At 36.3% G+C, this 17,631-nt stretch overlaps 1 protein-coding gene across 1 annotated transcript in view; it reads right to left on the bottom strand.

Moving 5' to 3' along the window:
* GNB5 (G protein subunit beta 5) overlaps positions 1 to 16,343 on the bottom strand; it is a 39,984-nt gene extending 23,641 nt beyond the window's left edge. Inside the window, exons 1-5 of the mRNA XM_072402375.1 lie at positions 16,270 to 16,343; positions 12,496 to 12,639; positions 9,139 to 9,250; positions 2,845 to 2,981; positions 153 to 194 (exon numbers count right to left, since the gene is read on the bottom strand). Of these exons, the coding sequence (XP_072258476.1) occupies positions 153 to 194; positions 2,845 to 2,981; positions 9,139 to 9,250; positions 12,496 to 12,621 (417 nt within the window). The 5' untranslated portion in view covers positions 12,622 to 12,639; positions 16,270 to 16,343. The remainder of the gene's footprint in view (positions 1 to 152; positions 195 to 2,844; positions 2,982 to 9,138; positions 9,251 to 12,495; positions 12,640 to 16,269) is intronic.
* Positions 16,344 to 17,631: the final 1,288 nt, after the last annotated feature.

Genomic DNA, 17,631 nt, shown 5'->3' with positions numbered 1-17,631 from the left:
TTTTTCATTTTTACCTAAAAAGGGGGGGCTGTCTTATTTGATGGCCCTGCCTTATCATCGGGGAAACACGGTATATAAAAATTGGTATAGCTATGAGTTATATGGTATAGCTATGAGTTATTGGTATAGCTATAGCTATAAGTGTTACTCACCTTGTTTGTTGTAAAAGCATCCCAGACAATAACTTTTCCATCCTGAACAATAAAGACACACACACATAGAAAGAAAAACATTAATGAATAAAAGCTAATAGAAAATCAACAAGCAAATGAGATTAGAAAAGATTTTATATACACTATTGATTTAGTATTATCTGTGCCCTGATGTTCTATGCATAGATCCTAAATAATGATATGGCATGTATTTACATTCCAAAGCCAAGTTTAGCCCATCTCCATCTACATTGTATTTACATTATCTTGTTCCAAGAAGAACACAGACAAAATCAAAGTAATTTTAGTAGAGTGTGAAAGGTTGCAGTCCCAATATTTTTGGCTCCCTGTGCTTCTATCTTATTGAAAGCTATATTCTCTATTTCCTGTACAGGATTCACAAAAAAGGGAAGTGAGGGATAATCTTTACCAAGGATTCATAGACAGAAATTCACAAGCCTTCTGCAAATGTTAGCTACTTACTTCATTATGCAAAAACAATTATAAAGATTTTGGATGGGGACATTAAACAAAAACTTCAATTAAGCCCAAACTCAAGTTTTATCCACCTGTGTGTCATTTCGTATGAGAGCTCTGTCAGATGCCTATTAGGATATAAAACCACATTTCATTTAGTTCCCTGTAGTGACTACTATCCCTTAATGTGGGTGGGTCTTGTTATTGCTTTAAACACACAACAGCAATACACGACTGAAGTGTGACCCTGGTTGTAAACAGAAACTTTTGTGCCAAACGCATACCCCTGGAGCCACAATAAGCTGCTGATTTTTTTGCTTAACAGTGTATTAAAAACATAAGCAAATCTTCTGTGTTACTGTATTTTGATCTTCAAATAACACAACAGGATATTCTAATTTTCTATTAAAAGACATGATTTCATAATATGATGGGGCGCATTCTGTACATTCATGATGTCAATTGTTGGATATTCACCGACATATGAATGCAACCCAATAGTAACAGTTCATTAGTTGAATTGTAGGTCACCATTACCCATAAAATAATTTATGTGTGTGGGCAGCAGAGGATAATTCATTAGATATTACCATAGTTTCTGTATCTTTCTGTACTTATTGTGATTACTTAGGCATCAGTCTTAAACCTCTTTTTAAATTGTTTGCATTCCAATCATTGCTTTGTTGGGTCGAATTGTTTATGAATATTCTTCAGCTTTATTATGTTCCAGATATGTCATAGCAATGTATTATTTTGATTTATTTATTTACTTGTATTCATGTAGGACAGAAATATTACGCAGAACTTTATAAAGTTCATATCATGTCAATGACATGTCAATGAAAGCCATGTCACTAGCTGTCACTCAAAGGAGCTCACAATCTAATGTCCCTACCATAGTAATATGACATTTACACAGTCAAAGGCCAATCTGAGGGGAGCCAATTAACCGAACTGCATGTTTGAAGATTGCTGAAGGAAACTAATGCAAACACGAGGGGAACATACAAAATCCTTGCAGAAAGTGTCCTGGCTGAGAGTCAAACTTGGGACTTAGTGCTGAAAAAGCAAGCATGCTAGCCACTGAGCCAACTGTGCTGCATTTATCATATTATATTGTAATACTTGTTTAGTTTATATTGTTTTACACAATTGATTAATTTAAAGGAAGTACATATGACAACTCTTGAGTAAATTTGGGTATTGGATAGATGAGGATCAAAATGGTACCATTCAAGAGATGGGTTACAAGCCCTACATAAAATTACCAAATCTGATGTGCAGTTGATGTCAACCACCTTAGTGGTTCCATTTTACCGTAAGAATTGATGTGCACATAACACACGTACAGCAAGACATGCAAAACCTTTTTATTATTTCAGAGTTGGCCACCACAAATAGGCACCTTCCTTTGCTGAAGACCAAGATGGACAACCAGGTCAGATTTACATCTCAGGTGCCTATAGGTACAGAAAGGCTGGTGCCCTAAAATTTCTTGCATGCTGTCTACTACCTGGAGGCCAGGTACCAGAAGGGAGACTGCTAGCGTGAGTATGCCAGCGGGTGCTGGACGCTGTTGTGGAGAGAACACTGGGGAGTGGAGACAGAGAAGGTGTGCGGGAGGTGTTGGACAAGCTTCCTATTTGGCCAATAATCAGAGGCAAATCTGGCGTTGGGGTTAATGCAAATAATTTGAAAACTTTTACCTTAATCGCAGAACAGACCAAGCAGAGATGTATATACTCCCGAGCAGAGCTCATGTGTCCTTTGCACTTTGTCATGTGATCTGATCATTTGCCCATGTGTAGGAGGTGCATAGGGAGTAACATTACACATAAAGGAACTCTATACCTTTCCTGAACATCTTTGCCCTGAAGTACATCATGGACAGCTCCTAAACCTAAATGCTACAGAAGAAGGTTTCTAAAATAGGAGGCATTCAATTGGATTAAAGCATAAAAAACAAGGTTTTGAAGAATGCTTTGCTCTGCATTGTATGGCAATAAAGGACAATGCTTTGAAGCCTTTTGTTGCACAGCAACTAAACATACTAAAACAACCACCCACCCCACATCTGTGTCATGAGCTAAAACTGATACATGAATCATGTCAGTCTGTGAGATTTCTGTGGGTAAAAAACATATTTTGACAGACTTTATTTCATGTCCACAGTTCTCAGTTACACCCTTATTTCATAAGTTTGAAGCATCTTTACCTGGGATGAGCTCACAATCCTCCTTTTGTCTTTACACCAGTCCATGCAGAGAACCTTATTGCCATGACCCTTCAGTGTCCTCCTTGTTTTCATGACAAACTGGCCAAGGGATTCCACCCGTTCTGCCACTTGGTGTACTATAAACAAAATAAAGCATTATGTTACTAGTTTTATATTATAAATTTATAACTACAGATAGTTAATCAATCCAGAGCTTTGTGGGGATTATTGTTTGTGAACATAGTTCAAATACCAAATGTTGTGTGTCATCTGTTCAAATAAAATGGAGCGTGCATATCAGAAAAGCAGTGGTTTAAATGTTCACACTCAATTTGATAAAAAAATGATACAACATGTAAAATTGCTTCCCGGAATTTTAAACTTTAAGGCTGATGTCAATTGTCTTTTCTGGGCTCCATTTATAAAAGAGGAAATCTGACATTCCCTCAAAGATTCTCTTAGAATCAATTACTGCCATTGAAACACATGGAACACTTTGTTATATTTTGTTTTTGAATATTGAATTTTTATATTAATCTGTATGGGCCATGATTTCCCACAAGTGCCAAAAAATGAAAAGATTTTTTTGAGAAGAATGGAAACCTAGGTATGTTCTGAACACCACTCATATTTCCTTCTTGTGATTTGCTGCTTGTTACCCAGAATCTAATAAAAGAGTTAAATTTCATTGAGGCAATTTTAGACTCATTCTCACTTAAAGGAATGCAGACATTGCAGCTTTTCTCATACCAATAATAAGATTGCTCAAGTGATCATAATGAAGGCTGAACCTTCCATTTAGAAATCATTTAAGGACATGAAAAGGCAAGCATTAATTATTTAAACAAAAAAAATGTGGGAATTTGTTAAATTTTCCTTTAATCTTGGCAAAAGTTTTAGGGAATAATTCCAACAACATGCAGTTATTTGGCTTCCCTGACCTTAGACTTTGGTAATGACATAAGACTATGGTTGGGACATTAGATTGTGAGCCCCTTTGAGGGACAGCTAGTGACATGACTATGGACTTTGTACAGCGCTGTGTAATATGTTGGCGTTATATAAATACTGTGTAATAATAATATTATTCTCTGTTGCCTTCCAGGTATGTCTAAAACAGGATTACACTATCAGTGGTTCTTCCACTACTGTAGAGACAGTTGCTACTCGGAGCTCCATTTGAAGCCAATGACTTTTAGACTAGATTTAAACATACAACTTATATATATACATATATTTTCATTGTCAGCTGACTGGGTTTAAGTTTACATATCACCAGAACAATGAAGTCATCCCAGATGGGAAGAATGGCGATATGCTAAAAGGTCATGACTTCCTGGAAGAATATACTTATTGCACAAATTGTGAAATAGTAGATCATATGTTTATTGTGATGTGGTGGGGTAATACTAGTCGTTACTGCTGGAGCCTATATATTAGATACATTTCATAAATTCTAATCAAAAGGGAACCAGACAAGAAGAATATTAGTGTGACAGTAATTTATGTTTTTCTTAGACGCTATACTATACAAAAACATAGGCAGTGGTGCTCACAGAGTGCATACAGGGGCAGATATTTCAATGGAGTAGATTACTTTATTAATAAGTAGGTTTGCAACTTCATTTATTTAAACAGCAAAGTAAAAAAGTGCCAAATGTTAATAAGGATTATGCACACATTAAAAACAACATATCGCTCACTGAAAATGATATAAAATCTGTTAAACAGAAAAAAGCATTAATGCAGGTTTCTGGAGGTATGACTAGATGATGTTTGTTAAATGGACAATCTGTACCCTGATGCTTTCCATATGTTCTTACTATACCTGTACTTTGTTGTTTATTTTGTTATGTTTTATAAATGGTATATTTTTTCAATTTTCTTAAATAAAATCTATTGAAATAAAATTATATCAAAATGCATTTGGTTGAGTCCTAGAAATCTCCTCTGTTGTGGGTGCCCTGTTGTGTATTTTCCCTTCATTTATTACCTATACAAAACAAACATTTTTAAGTAACAGATGCATACAACTCAAATATAATGAATAACTGTACATAGTAGGTGAACTATAGGTGAAGAATTTTTTTGTTTTTTGTGGTTTTGTGGTATAATTTTTACCAAAGAACTATTATATTAAGAGAACCCATTGAGTATTTAATAGACATACTACAGTAGTGTATTTGTCTCAGAACTTTTGTTGCTGACAAATAATGATCTTATTATTTCCCTGTTATTCCCTCATTTCTCTACTTTTTATCCCTTAGTCTTCCAAAAAGTATTACTTCGCTTTGACCTTTTCTGTGGATCAAACACCATCTGATTTGGCATACATTTATCCTCTGTCAAATCATAAAAAATCTACCATGCAAAGTGCAAATTTTGGGGTTTCCTCTGCTTCCTTTCTGGTAATATTTCCACATTTTCCAAACCTGTTACAAAGTTACATTGTCAGGTTGCTACAACAAATAATAATGGATGTTGGATGATCATGTATGGAAAACACATAGGTTTTGTAAATTTTTTGTCACATCACACACACACCTACCCACTTCCTCAAAGGAGTTCAAGCCTAATGAAGTGTACCTGTGACCTATGAGTTTCCTGTGGTTTACCATATTCTCACTATTAATATTAAGTCACTAATATGTCACTAGGATGTCACGTTTCCCATTTTCTTTTTTATATATTTGCTCCAGTCCACAAAATGAGTTTATTCATATGTAAATACAATTGAATGGGCAGCTGTGCACTATATAGTGTCATTAACAAATATAGTTTATTATGTATATCGGTCTATACCAGTAGCCAAAGATTTCAGAGAACAGTCAGATGTAAACCCTCAGCACTTCCACAATGAAGCATGTTCCTAAATGAGAACATTTTGCACACGGAGAAAAGAAGCTAGAAAAGTGACAGCATCACTTGTTCAAGAAAAAATTGAGATCAGAATTCAGGACAGGATTTATAATCCGCCCAATTTAGTTCTACTCCCAAGAGCAATCCAACATCAGACAGGAGATCTAATACAAAGAGCCAGATTTGTAGACATTGGATGCAACGGGCCTGATTTATTAAAGCTCTGCAAGGCTAGAAAGGTTACAATTTCATCAGTGAACCTGGGTGATCCATGAAACCTGGAATGGATTGACTAAAGTCATTTGCTGTTTGTTGGCAAATGTTTTCAATCCTGGACCAGATCCATTTCAGATTTTGTGTATCACCTAGGTTCACTGATAAAAACGTATCCTCTCCAGTTCAGAGCTTTATTAAATCAGGTCAGAAGAATGAATATATGAACCTATATGAGAACAGCTATGTGATATGTTATGATTCATGTTTCCTACATACCAGTATTATCTGTTTCACACCCAGATGGTGTAACACTTGGCTCACCCTTATATTATGTAATTACTAAATGTTAGGATTAGGTATTATGGGGCGTTCTGTACTCCTATAACAATTCACACAGGAGAATGCGAAAAATGTGACACAGACCATCCCACAACCTCCAGTGTACATACCAAGTACAGAGTATGATGGGTAAAGGTGACTTTACTGCAGGTGGGCCAAAAGATGGGGCTGTTTTTGGGTCTATATATATTCATTGGACCCATGCATACTTGCATGCATACTTTTTATTCAACATCATCCCACATTGCATTGTGTGCAGAATAAAGCAGCATGTCGTTTTCCCACATCCATTTTCCACCCTGCTGTAATCTTATACTTTGAACATTATTGTATGTCTCTCTATTCAAAGCTACAGGGATGAAGACAGAAAGAGAGACTTTGCTCCAGGGCTCAGTGGAATTGATTCAAGCCTCTGACATTGTTCTAGTTTCCAGTCTACAGAGTCATTTTCCTGCACTATCCCAGCTTTCCTTTTTTTTGCATTTTTCTTTAGCTCTTGCACTGTTGCACTGTTTGATTTTCACTAGACTGTGCAGAAATGATTGCAAATATACAACTATTTATGCTTCCTATTGGCAGAGATGAAGCTAACATATTTCTACTGTAGCCATTGCTAAACAAAATTATTTAAAATTGCCCACACATTGTAGCAGATATCTTGGGAAAGCCTGCAGCAGCTCATTAGAACAGGGATCTTTCATAAAACAGACAGTACCACTGTATTGGAAAATAAAGGAACATTAATGGAAGGCAGTGGGAGACATGGTCAACTTGGGGTCCCTTGCTAAACTTGTGGCTGAGGAAGTTACAGGGCCCTCATGCAGCGGCACCCTTTGCAGATTTTCTTTAAACAAAATCCATAGAGTTGTTTTTGTGCCACCTTGACCTAGAACCTCGGATTCCTTAATGTTGGTGTCTAGTATTAGCAACAGGGTTTATATCCAAAAGTCTTTTCTATTCACCTAAAACATTTTAGTACATTTGAAAAAATCAATAAATAATAGACTGCAAAAATTGAATTTTGACTGTTTGAGAGCTTGTTGCAACTATAGGTGAGGAATGTGTGTTGCAAAATACACGTTTGTTGCTAATGGTTGCATTTGGAAGGATATTCATGTAATAAGCTGCCCCATACAGCAAATCAAAAATGGAAATACTGGAGTGTGTTTGGGGTTCCATTAACAATGAATGGCAACCCAGCACATCAACACATGCTGGACATTGCAAGTTGCGTTAACACAATAGGCTTGATATATTAAAGCTCTCCAAGGCTGCAGAGGATAGTCTTTCAGCAGTAAAGCTGGGCGATCCAGAAAACCTGTAATGGATTTCTTAAAAGTCATTTGCCATTAATTAGTGCGCCCTTGAGTGGGGTCAAAAGACGGACACCGCGGGGGGGGGGGGGGGGGAATAGCACCGGCCAGGGCTGCGGACCATGTCTCCTGTAGGGATCGCAGGCTCACAGCGGTGGTCAGGTTGTCTCTCTGGACACAACCCACCCACTCTCCCATTGCAGACACAGACCTGTAATGGGAGAGTGGGCCGGTTCTGGCATCATGACGTCACATCATGAGTGAAGTTTCTTCCCCTTTGAGTGACACCTGGATCCTTGCACATGCACACTCCCGAGTTCATGAAATTAGTGGTCCGTGACGTCCAAAAGGTTGGCGACCACTGCTATAAAGCATAGAGCTCAGCTCTGTTCCTGGCACTACTGATATGCCTGGGACAATGTAGCTTCTTACATAATGGGTCTGATTTATTAAAGCTCTTCAAGGCTGGAAAGAATACACTTTCATCAGTGAAGCTGGGTGATCCAGCAAACCTGGAATGGATCGGGTCCCGAATTTAAAACATTTGCTAAGAAATAGCAAATGTGTTTTAGGAAATCCATTCCAGGTTTGCTGGATCACCCAGCTTCACTGATGAAAGTGTATTCTCTCCAGCATTGGAGAGCTTTAATAAATCAGGGCCAATGAGTGGACGCCCAATGACTGCAGAGGATCACAGCGAACCCAAAAGTCAGTGGCGAAAGCGGTAGCCTTAGGCGATACACCGGTGACAGAATCCTTCACCTATTATTACTTCAGAGAGCTTATAAAAAAGTGTGCGCCATACTCAGCCAGAATACTGTGCATGCTTACAGAATATGGAATACACTTTATATATAAATATGAAGTGAACAGATAAAACTCCAATGTAAGCGTAAAAGCATGACTACAAAAACCTACGTTGGCTTCGAATAATGGGCACATAAACATAATTTCATTGTCATTGGGGAAGGATCGATATACAAGCATGCAGCTTGGGACTTGAAACACAAAGTAAGGTTTTTCCTTTATATATATCGCGTGCATGGAATGTGTGAACATGGCGGGGAACTGACAATACATGTGATAATAGTGATGTGATAATCCTAGATTGTAAGCTCTTTGGGGCAGGGTCCTCTCTTCCTGTGTCACTGTGTATCTGTCTGTCATTTGCAGCCCCTATTTAATGTACAGCGCTGTGTAATATGTTGGCGATATATAAATCCAGTTTATTAATAATAATAAAAGTGATGTGATAATAGTGATGTGATAATCCTAGATTGTAAGCTCTTTGGGACAGGGTCCTCTGCTCCTGTGTCACTGTCAGTATCTGTCTGTCATTTGCAGCCCCTATGTACAGCGATGCGTAATATGTTGGCGCTATATAAATCCAGTTTTTTAATAATAATAAAAGTGATGTGATAATGGTGATGTGATGGATGGAGTTACATAGAGCAACTGCAGCTCTGTTTACAAGAGGAAGCTGGCCCAGCACAGCCCTGATCACTCCCCAGCTGTGTCAGGCCAGATGTCACACTATATACACACACAGCGAATGACACATACGTACATTCTACATCATGCAGCTTGGCTCTCTCTTCCTCCAGCTTCCCCTTCAGACTCTCTGCTTCATTCTTCAGGGAGGCCAGGGTCTCATTCTCTTGCAAGCCTTCGGTTGCCATCTTGAGATAAATAAGAGAGAGAGGTTTGCAGGAGAGGAGGAGGAGGGGGATGTATGATGGGGATGGCTGCACTGGCAGGGATGCTCTAGTAGCAGTCGCTGCTTTGCTGGAAGCAGTCTTCTTTTTTTTTTTCAACATGCACAGCTTTATTTGGTTTGTAACAAAAGAGCATTCCATGGTTACAGTTCTTATTTTTGTTACTTTTCCCTTTGCTTTTAAATGCAACAATGTATATTACTATTTAATTAGTGCTTTTATTACATTTTGTAATGCTAAATGCATATAAATATGTGCTGTTGTAACCCTTGGAAAATACTGTTATCTCTGTTTGTTAAATCATGTTATGAAAACATTTAAAACAAAGAATGTTACAAACAAAATGTGGTAAAGGAAAAAAAAATATTAATATTTAAACTAATATTACAAATAGTACATTATTATTATTATTATTATTATAATGATTATTATTAGAAATGTTATGTTGTTATTTAATTTGTATCCTTTATTGCAGTGTTTCTCAACCTTTGTAACCTTGGAATAACTGTTTGGAACACCTGTTATAATGAAATAATATAAAATATTATTGTATCCACAGCTCACAGTACATTAGTGTGGTGGTCAGTAGGAAGAATTCCTCTTACATTGCTGGCCAGTGGGAAGAATGTCACCATTACAGATAGCCAAATAGATCATTAGTGTCACTTTTACTGACCTGAGAGGCACAAATTGCTAATTGCTGAAGGAACCCCAAGCAGTCCCTGGTCCATAGAAAAATTTAGACATTATTTGCAATTTTTTTATGTTTTAATATTATTAATATTAAATAAAGTAAATTAGAGTAAATCAGATGAAGCTCCGCTGTCTTCAGCCATCCAATGATGTGCAAGGAAACATCCTGCTTTTTTTTATTTTGTTGCACATGATTGGATATTTTTTGCAAAGCGAACTATCATCCCATTTGTTAAGCTATGTGATTTTTTGCTGGCAAAGTAATAATTCACCCTAGTAGGTGAACCTAAATTCCTTAAATAAATCTGCCCCAAAGGGTCCTTGACTTCTATGATCACCACGCAGGTTATCTGTAAGGGTGACATTCTTTCCAATGGCCAGCAGTGTAAGAGACATTCTTCCTACTGACCACCACACTAATGTACTGTGGACATAGTAATTATACTAGGGGGTTCCCTGAAGATCTGAATGTTATTTCAAGGGGTTCCCCCATGTTAAAAAGATGTATTATATCACTGTGCTTCCATACACTGCTTTTTATTTACTATCAGCTTAATTACTCTAAATTGTTCCTTGTTTAATTCTGGGTTTAGTTGGGCTGGATGTGCAGCATTTGACACTTTATCTGAGGCTGGGTGTTATTACATTTCCTTGCTTTACAATACCATTAGTAAAAAAAAAGGTCATAAATAGTTTTATCAGCTTTTCTACACAGCACACAGTTAATTGATAGTGCACTGTATGACACCCACTATAAATAAGCAACACATGAAAGCATCCTTCTATAGGTTCCACCTTTTACTTTGGGTGGGATTAGTTTGTATAGAAAGCTGATAAAGCAGACACATATGAGTGGAATGAACATCTCTGGACATAATGTTAACAAGTGATAATCTTCAGAGAGTGTTTTCATTATTTATATTCTTGGCTCCTATAGCAGTAAAGGTATTTCCCCCACTTCCTTGTTATCTCCATTTTTATAGCTTTTTGTTCTTTTTCTTTGTATTTTTATGGTATTAATTTTATGTATTTGAATTGTATATCATAATATTCACACATCCTTTCTCATTCTTTTTTTAACACTCCCTCCCTCAAACAATACTATTGTTATCTACATTCACTGGAATGTACAATTAAAAGTAGTCCAGCAGTGAGAGAGGCGGCTATAATCATGATGATCCATAAAGGTGTAAAGTTCTCAACTAAGGCTATATACACATGTGCAATAATTATCATTGGAAATGAAAGATTAACGACTGAACGGCCAATAATCGTTCACAAAAAAAGTGTACAACGACTGGTCAACAATGACGGCGAATGAGGAATGACACTGGAAACAAACAACCATCCGGACAGATCTGATTGGGCAGCGATCGTTCGCTATCTATTGTGTGTACAGTGATTGTAGATTGTTCTGCGGTACACTTTCTCCTTTACATGTCACTTCCTGCATCGTTCAAACGATCGTATCTAGCGTGTGTACACTATTGGTGGATTATTTTTGAATGATTGTATCATTACAGCATTAACAGAATTGTGCACAATACGATCGTTCAAAATAATTGTGAGTAAATGTTGATCAGTTGTTAATCGTTCATTTTCTAAATACAATTATTATGTGTGTATCTAGCCTTAGTGTCTGACCAGTATGGCCATGCAACCAAGAATAGGGTGCCTACAACCTTGTTGTTGTATATATATGGCACTGCTGCCTCCGACTGATAATCTTACCAGATTTAGAGAAAGAATTTATGAGAAAACAAGTTTTGATAACATGTTTGAACTGGCATTTTCACACTGGTAATTGTTTTCCTTGCCAGAGAGAAAGCCATGTCTGAGGTCCTGTGATGCAAGGATCTACCTACATTTGCTTAAACCATTTTGTAGTCTTGTGCTTCCTATACCTATCCAGCTGCATTTTGATTATTCTTCAGATTGCCATAATCAGGGGCAATTATGACATAAAGAAGCAAAGTCTTGTTTCTTTATTAAGAAGGTTGCATCCATGCAGGGACATGGTACAGAACAATGCATGGTGTATTAATAATAAAGTGATCAACTGCAGGGAGCTTACAGCTAATTCTAGTTACTTGCCTTGTGGTTGCTTTTTTGTGGCACATCATCAAAAAAGTATTGATTGTTAATGTTTTTTATATATTAATTGCTGTTCAAAACTGCTGATACGTTACAATACCAGTGCACTTTTCAAAGCTTAAATAGCATCCCAACAGACTACATTTTCTTTATATCTTATGCTGGCCATACATGCAATGTTAACCAATCAATTAATTTTTATAATTTCAACCAGGGAAAAGACAAAATTTTACATAATTATCCATTAGAACCAAACTTTACTGATCAAAATGATTGGTTCTTTCAGTGGATTTCTGTAAGATAGCATTCCTCCATTGATTGATATTAGATATGATTATTGTATTGAATTGGTGTACTTATATGGCCAGCATTACTGTTATTATTCAATATGTTGTTTTATGTTATTTGACTTATTACCATACCAGTTCCACACATAGTGAACAGAGAGTCACAGGTTCAGCTTTGATGTATACGGTCCTTAATGGTCTTTCCCGGTTGCATTTGGCACAAGGGCCAAAGAGAACAGTGAGGAAGGTCTGGTCGCACATTGTTGGGCCTCAGTACAGCTAGAAGAGAAACAAACAGAGTAAGATCCCACCTCCTGCTTTTATTTCCATAGCAGCTAATGGCTTGGAGACAATGGAGAAGCTCCAGGCCAGATAAGCTGCTTGTACATAATCCCTCCTGATTTATCTCATAGTAATGTATGTTTTGTTACTTATTTCAAATGGTAAACAACATAGGCGTAGACTGAAAAAGCCCTTTTTATAAGATGTTGTGTGACAATTTCATTTTGTTTTCAAAATTTTTCATTTGATCATATTTAATATTACACTTTATTGACAAATACTGGAGATTTTTTTTTTCTGGAGATTCAGGAAACTATATTTTATTTGGTGAATTAATATTCATCCTTCTGTAAAAATTCATTTTACAATTATGTATGTATACATTGGATGTTATTTCATTTCTTCTAAACCCAGTTGAAGACAAAATGCTTATTGTTAGCAACCCTTTAGTTTAAAACAAAAGGTTCCCATGCAGCAACAGATGTACTTATCTTGAGTCTCAAGAAGCTAGTAGAACATTTTGGGGAGCCATACATTTCCTGACCCTGCCTCTATCTGATACCCATTACCCATAGAGTGAAAAATATCAGCACATTATTTACATTAAATCTCTTTAAAATTTGCAAGTAATTCTGGGTGTAACCTTTTGTGTTTTTTTTTTTCGAATGGACTAAAGCAAGAATTGGTTTGCTCCGTCTAAGTAAGAACTGGAAAGTGTCATCCTGGTTGCACAGCCTTAGGCTATATACACATTTTGGATTTCTGTTGCTGCAAATGATCTTTTCCAGTTGCAGGAAAACGAATGAGCGCTGTACACACAGCTCTGTTCTGTTTGCTGGGGAGGGAAGGAAGTGGAACAAGTGGCACCCTGCTGCATCCTCCCCCATTGGAAAGTAAAGCTGTCATTCATTGACCTACCAGGTGGAACAGAGAGGGATGTTGGGGGACAGCTGTACACACACTAGATTTTTGCTCAAGACAATAGTTAGTTAGTCTTGGATAACAATCATCTAGTGTGTGTGCACAACCTTTAGCTGAACACACGTTAGTATTTAATTGTACAATCTACTTTTGATCTACCAAAAGACTAATTCAATTATTTTAAGGTTTCTGTGTAATAACATAAGTAGGTCCCATATCAAGTTACAATATTAGGCAAAGGCCACAAAGTAAAAAAAAACTTCCTTCACCTCCCTGAATAAGTCAATTCCTCCATAATGTGTGTTTCATGCATTCCCCTCCCAGACATTTTTATTTGCATTCCTTAACACCATTACACATTTATTCATTACAGCACACCAACAACAGATAGGGTTACATCCAACACACAAACCAAGAGACAAAAATGCTTTTTGAATATTATTGTTTATACTATTATGTGAATCCATGTACCAAATGTAAGAAATATTTCTATAAATATTCAGTGTGACTACGTCTTCCTTTTACCCCTGAGGAAGCCAAAAGGAGAAACGTGTCGGGTTACAAGACTTTTATACTATACAATATAGAGAAGTCGATTGTGTAGTTTGAAAGTCCACATCCCATGATATTTTTAATGGGCTTTGGAAAAAGTATTTATTGCCGTATATCTATGTTGTAAAGCAAAAATATAATAGCACTATTAAGCCAAAACAAAAACCTCCTCTCTTCTTTTCTTCTATCATGTTCATTTCATTCCTGGTAGTACAAGCATGTTGTGCTTACATGAGGGTGGCAATGCTGTTCAGCACTGGAGCAACAGGTATTCATGTGACTTTGCAGGGAAACTAAGAGAAAACTGTAAATACAAATCTATTAAAATAAAGTGCTGTAGTGGGGATACCCCTGTATTGCAAGGGTTTTTTTTTTTTTTACCTAAAACTTATTTTTTTGTAGCTTCTCTTGCCACAGGTCCCACACAGCCTTCTCTCTAAGGTGATCTATGCTGCTGTCACAGACATGCAGTGGTCCATCATTGTGAAGACCTATGCACAACCTCGGAGAGATGAGTGCCCCAATTGCAGAGCAAGAGCTAGAAAAAGTAAAAGCGCTTTAATGCTGCCTGTAGATGGGCAGATACCCCTCTGAAAATTTTGATCTTGCTAGGACCCACCATCAAAGGGCAGAAATGCATGTATTCCTATACTTCCAAGATTGTAAGCTCTTAGGGGCAGTTTCCTCTCCTCCTCCTGTGTCACTGTCTGTATCAGTATTTGCAACCCTTATTTAATGTACAGTGCTGCATAATATGTTGGTGCTATATAAATTCTTTTTTAAATATAATAATAATAGGAATAATAATAATAATTCATAATAATTGATTTCAACAAGGTCCATTTAAGCTTTTCTCAAATTTTGGTAAATGTAAATTATATTGTATAAAGATCACACTGATGCAGAGACATCACATGTTTACCTTTGCCTCCCCTAGGGAACTCTCTACTCGCCAAGTTCTAGAATTGAATGACATGAGTTTGACACAAATAACATTCACAAACATATTTCTACCATCCGCCCATAAAACCCATACGGATGTTTAATAAGCGATGCTGGAAACAATCATTAGTGATTGTTTCCAGTGACAGTAGAATGAACAAACACTTTATAGTCAGCACCATTCTGTTCTATGGAGACGGAAAGAAGATGACAAAAACTGCAGCAGCAATCATTGGTGTCTATTGTTTAGTGATCCATTGCAGCAGATAACTCAATGTCAGGGCCAGCTGTATAGATGCTCAATTTTCTCCTGAGATGGTCACAGCTGTAAGTTCTTTATGAGGATAACTGACATTGACTGACATATGGAGAAGGTTAGAACTTTAAAAAGCTTTTGAATAGGCTTTGAATAGGCTAGGTATATCATATCAGTTGTAATAATCAATAACAAAATGCTTAGGATCTAATCATCAATATTTTTAAGATTCACACACTATTTTACTTGTTTTTCTAGGTGAATCCTTTGTATTTGTATCATTTCATTACTGTCAAAGTGGAGAATGCATATGGCATCTGTGACTTGTGCATAGCTTTACAATAGGAGAAGAAATAGATTGCCAAACAAATATATGAATCTTGAGTGAAAACATGAGTAAAAGGCTGTTATTGTGCAAAGTTAGCTTATCCCATAGGTCAAACCCTAAAGCAATTTTAATGCATCTTTCACATTTTATACTGACTCTTCTACAATTTATATTGTACTAAATGCAAAGATTTCTAGATTTGCCACTAAACACAAACACTAAATTTCAATCTGTCTTCATAAAAGATGCCTTTATAAAGCTGTGCCCAAGTCACAGATGTCTTATGCCTACACTTGGACATTACAGAAATGATACAAATATCACTAAGTGCTATATGTTATAACAGGTAATCTGTAGTGATGATTCGTCACACCATCTACCAAATAAATACCAAAAGCAACAAGTGATTCTAATGCAGGAATAAGTGGATGCTACTTATTTGATATCCATAATACAAACAATTACTGCAATGAGAGTTTTTATTCTAATCTATTTTGTATCATCATCAGTATTCCCAAGAACGTATTTACTATACATTTAGAATCACATGAAGAAAATGAATAAATAAATATGTCTAAGTACGTAGGACCACGTTTGTAGATTGGAAATATAAGAAATAAATACTTACAGCGTGGGAGATGGATGGTAGAACAAAGGAGAATTTTGCTGTCTGTATAAAAACCAACAGACCTTAGGCTGCTAATCTACTTAGCAGTGTATTAAAACTTCTTAGTCAATCAATTAAGACAATGTCAAGCAGTCCAGAACTGCGGCCTTCAACTGAAATGCATATTATAGTGTAATTAAAGCATGATATGCAAATATGCTAAATTTAAGGCTGACTGGAAAAAGTAGAGCTGAAGCTGTTTACACGGAAAGAAGTCTCCTGATGTGAAAGACTTAGACATATTCACAGATAACTGATTTTTATTTAATCCAAGAATGATCAAATGTAGATATGACCCCTACAAACCCTTTGAAATATTGAAACCCTACAAACACCCTACATTTTCCCCCATACAATCCTCATTCAAAAGAAAAGTAGCTTTCAATTAGTTTTATTTCAAAAATGTTACAAATGTTAAACTGTTGCATCGCATTCTTTTTGGTAACATTTATACAATCCTTTATTTGACTTAAAGAGCATTGTGAGTTAGCATTAGCACAGTAGATATTGGATATTTTCCTGTTTTTTTTGTGAATATTGTATGAATCAACCATTTCAGTTTAAAAAAATTTAGCTTGAGCTTGTTGTTTGATGGGCATTAAATTGACATGAAAACCTGACGTAAGATGCTGAGTATTTTCATATAGTTTAAAATTGACTAACAAAAAAGACCTTATATAGCTGATGTTATATGAATTTTGCTGTGTGCCTTTTGTAAAATCCACAAGTAAAATCCACTCTGACTAAATTTTGATGAATTTCAGGAACATCTATAGGGAATCATAGAAGTTCCCATCTGAAAACAATTATATGTGCTGATGCTGCACAGCAATAAAAAAATGATAAAAAAGAAATATAAATCCAAGGGTTTACACACAAAGAGGATGATTTGTTGAGAAAATCCAGGCTTAGTAAAATAAGGACACCACAGTTGGATGAAAATTGCTATGGGTTGGAATTTATATTTTCACTTACAATCTAATTGCAGTAACAATGCATAGTGATTAGCTACACAGAGAGAAATAAATAAACACATAATTAACCACCCATAATAACAGATCATGCCTCCTCATTTCCCATGTCCCTTTGTCCTTTGTGCAGCCCTTGGATATTTAAAATGCAAAAGGAAAATAGGAAAGTACCATTTTTTACTAAATTAGTATCTGTATTTTGCTAAACTGCAGAGGAGTTCTGTTATATTTAGGTATAGGCAGTAGGCCAGGGGTTTTTTACCATAGGAACAGGAAAGTGGTCACAACAACTTAAAAAAAAGCAAGAGTTCATTTTCAAAATGAACCTGCAGATCTTTCTCTTTGCCCTAAT

This window comes from Pyxicephalus adspersus, chromosome 2, assembly GCF_032062135.1.
Source record: "Pyxicephalus adspersus chromosome 2, UCB_Pads_2.0, whole genome shotgun sequence".
NCBI classification, from domain to species: Eukaryota; Metazoa; Chordata; class Amphibia; order Anura; family Pyxicephalidae; genus Pyxicephalus; species Pyxicephalus adspersus.
This window is presented reverse-complemented; position numbering and strand designations above follow the sequence as displayed.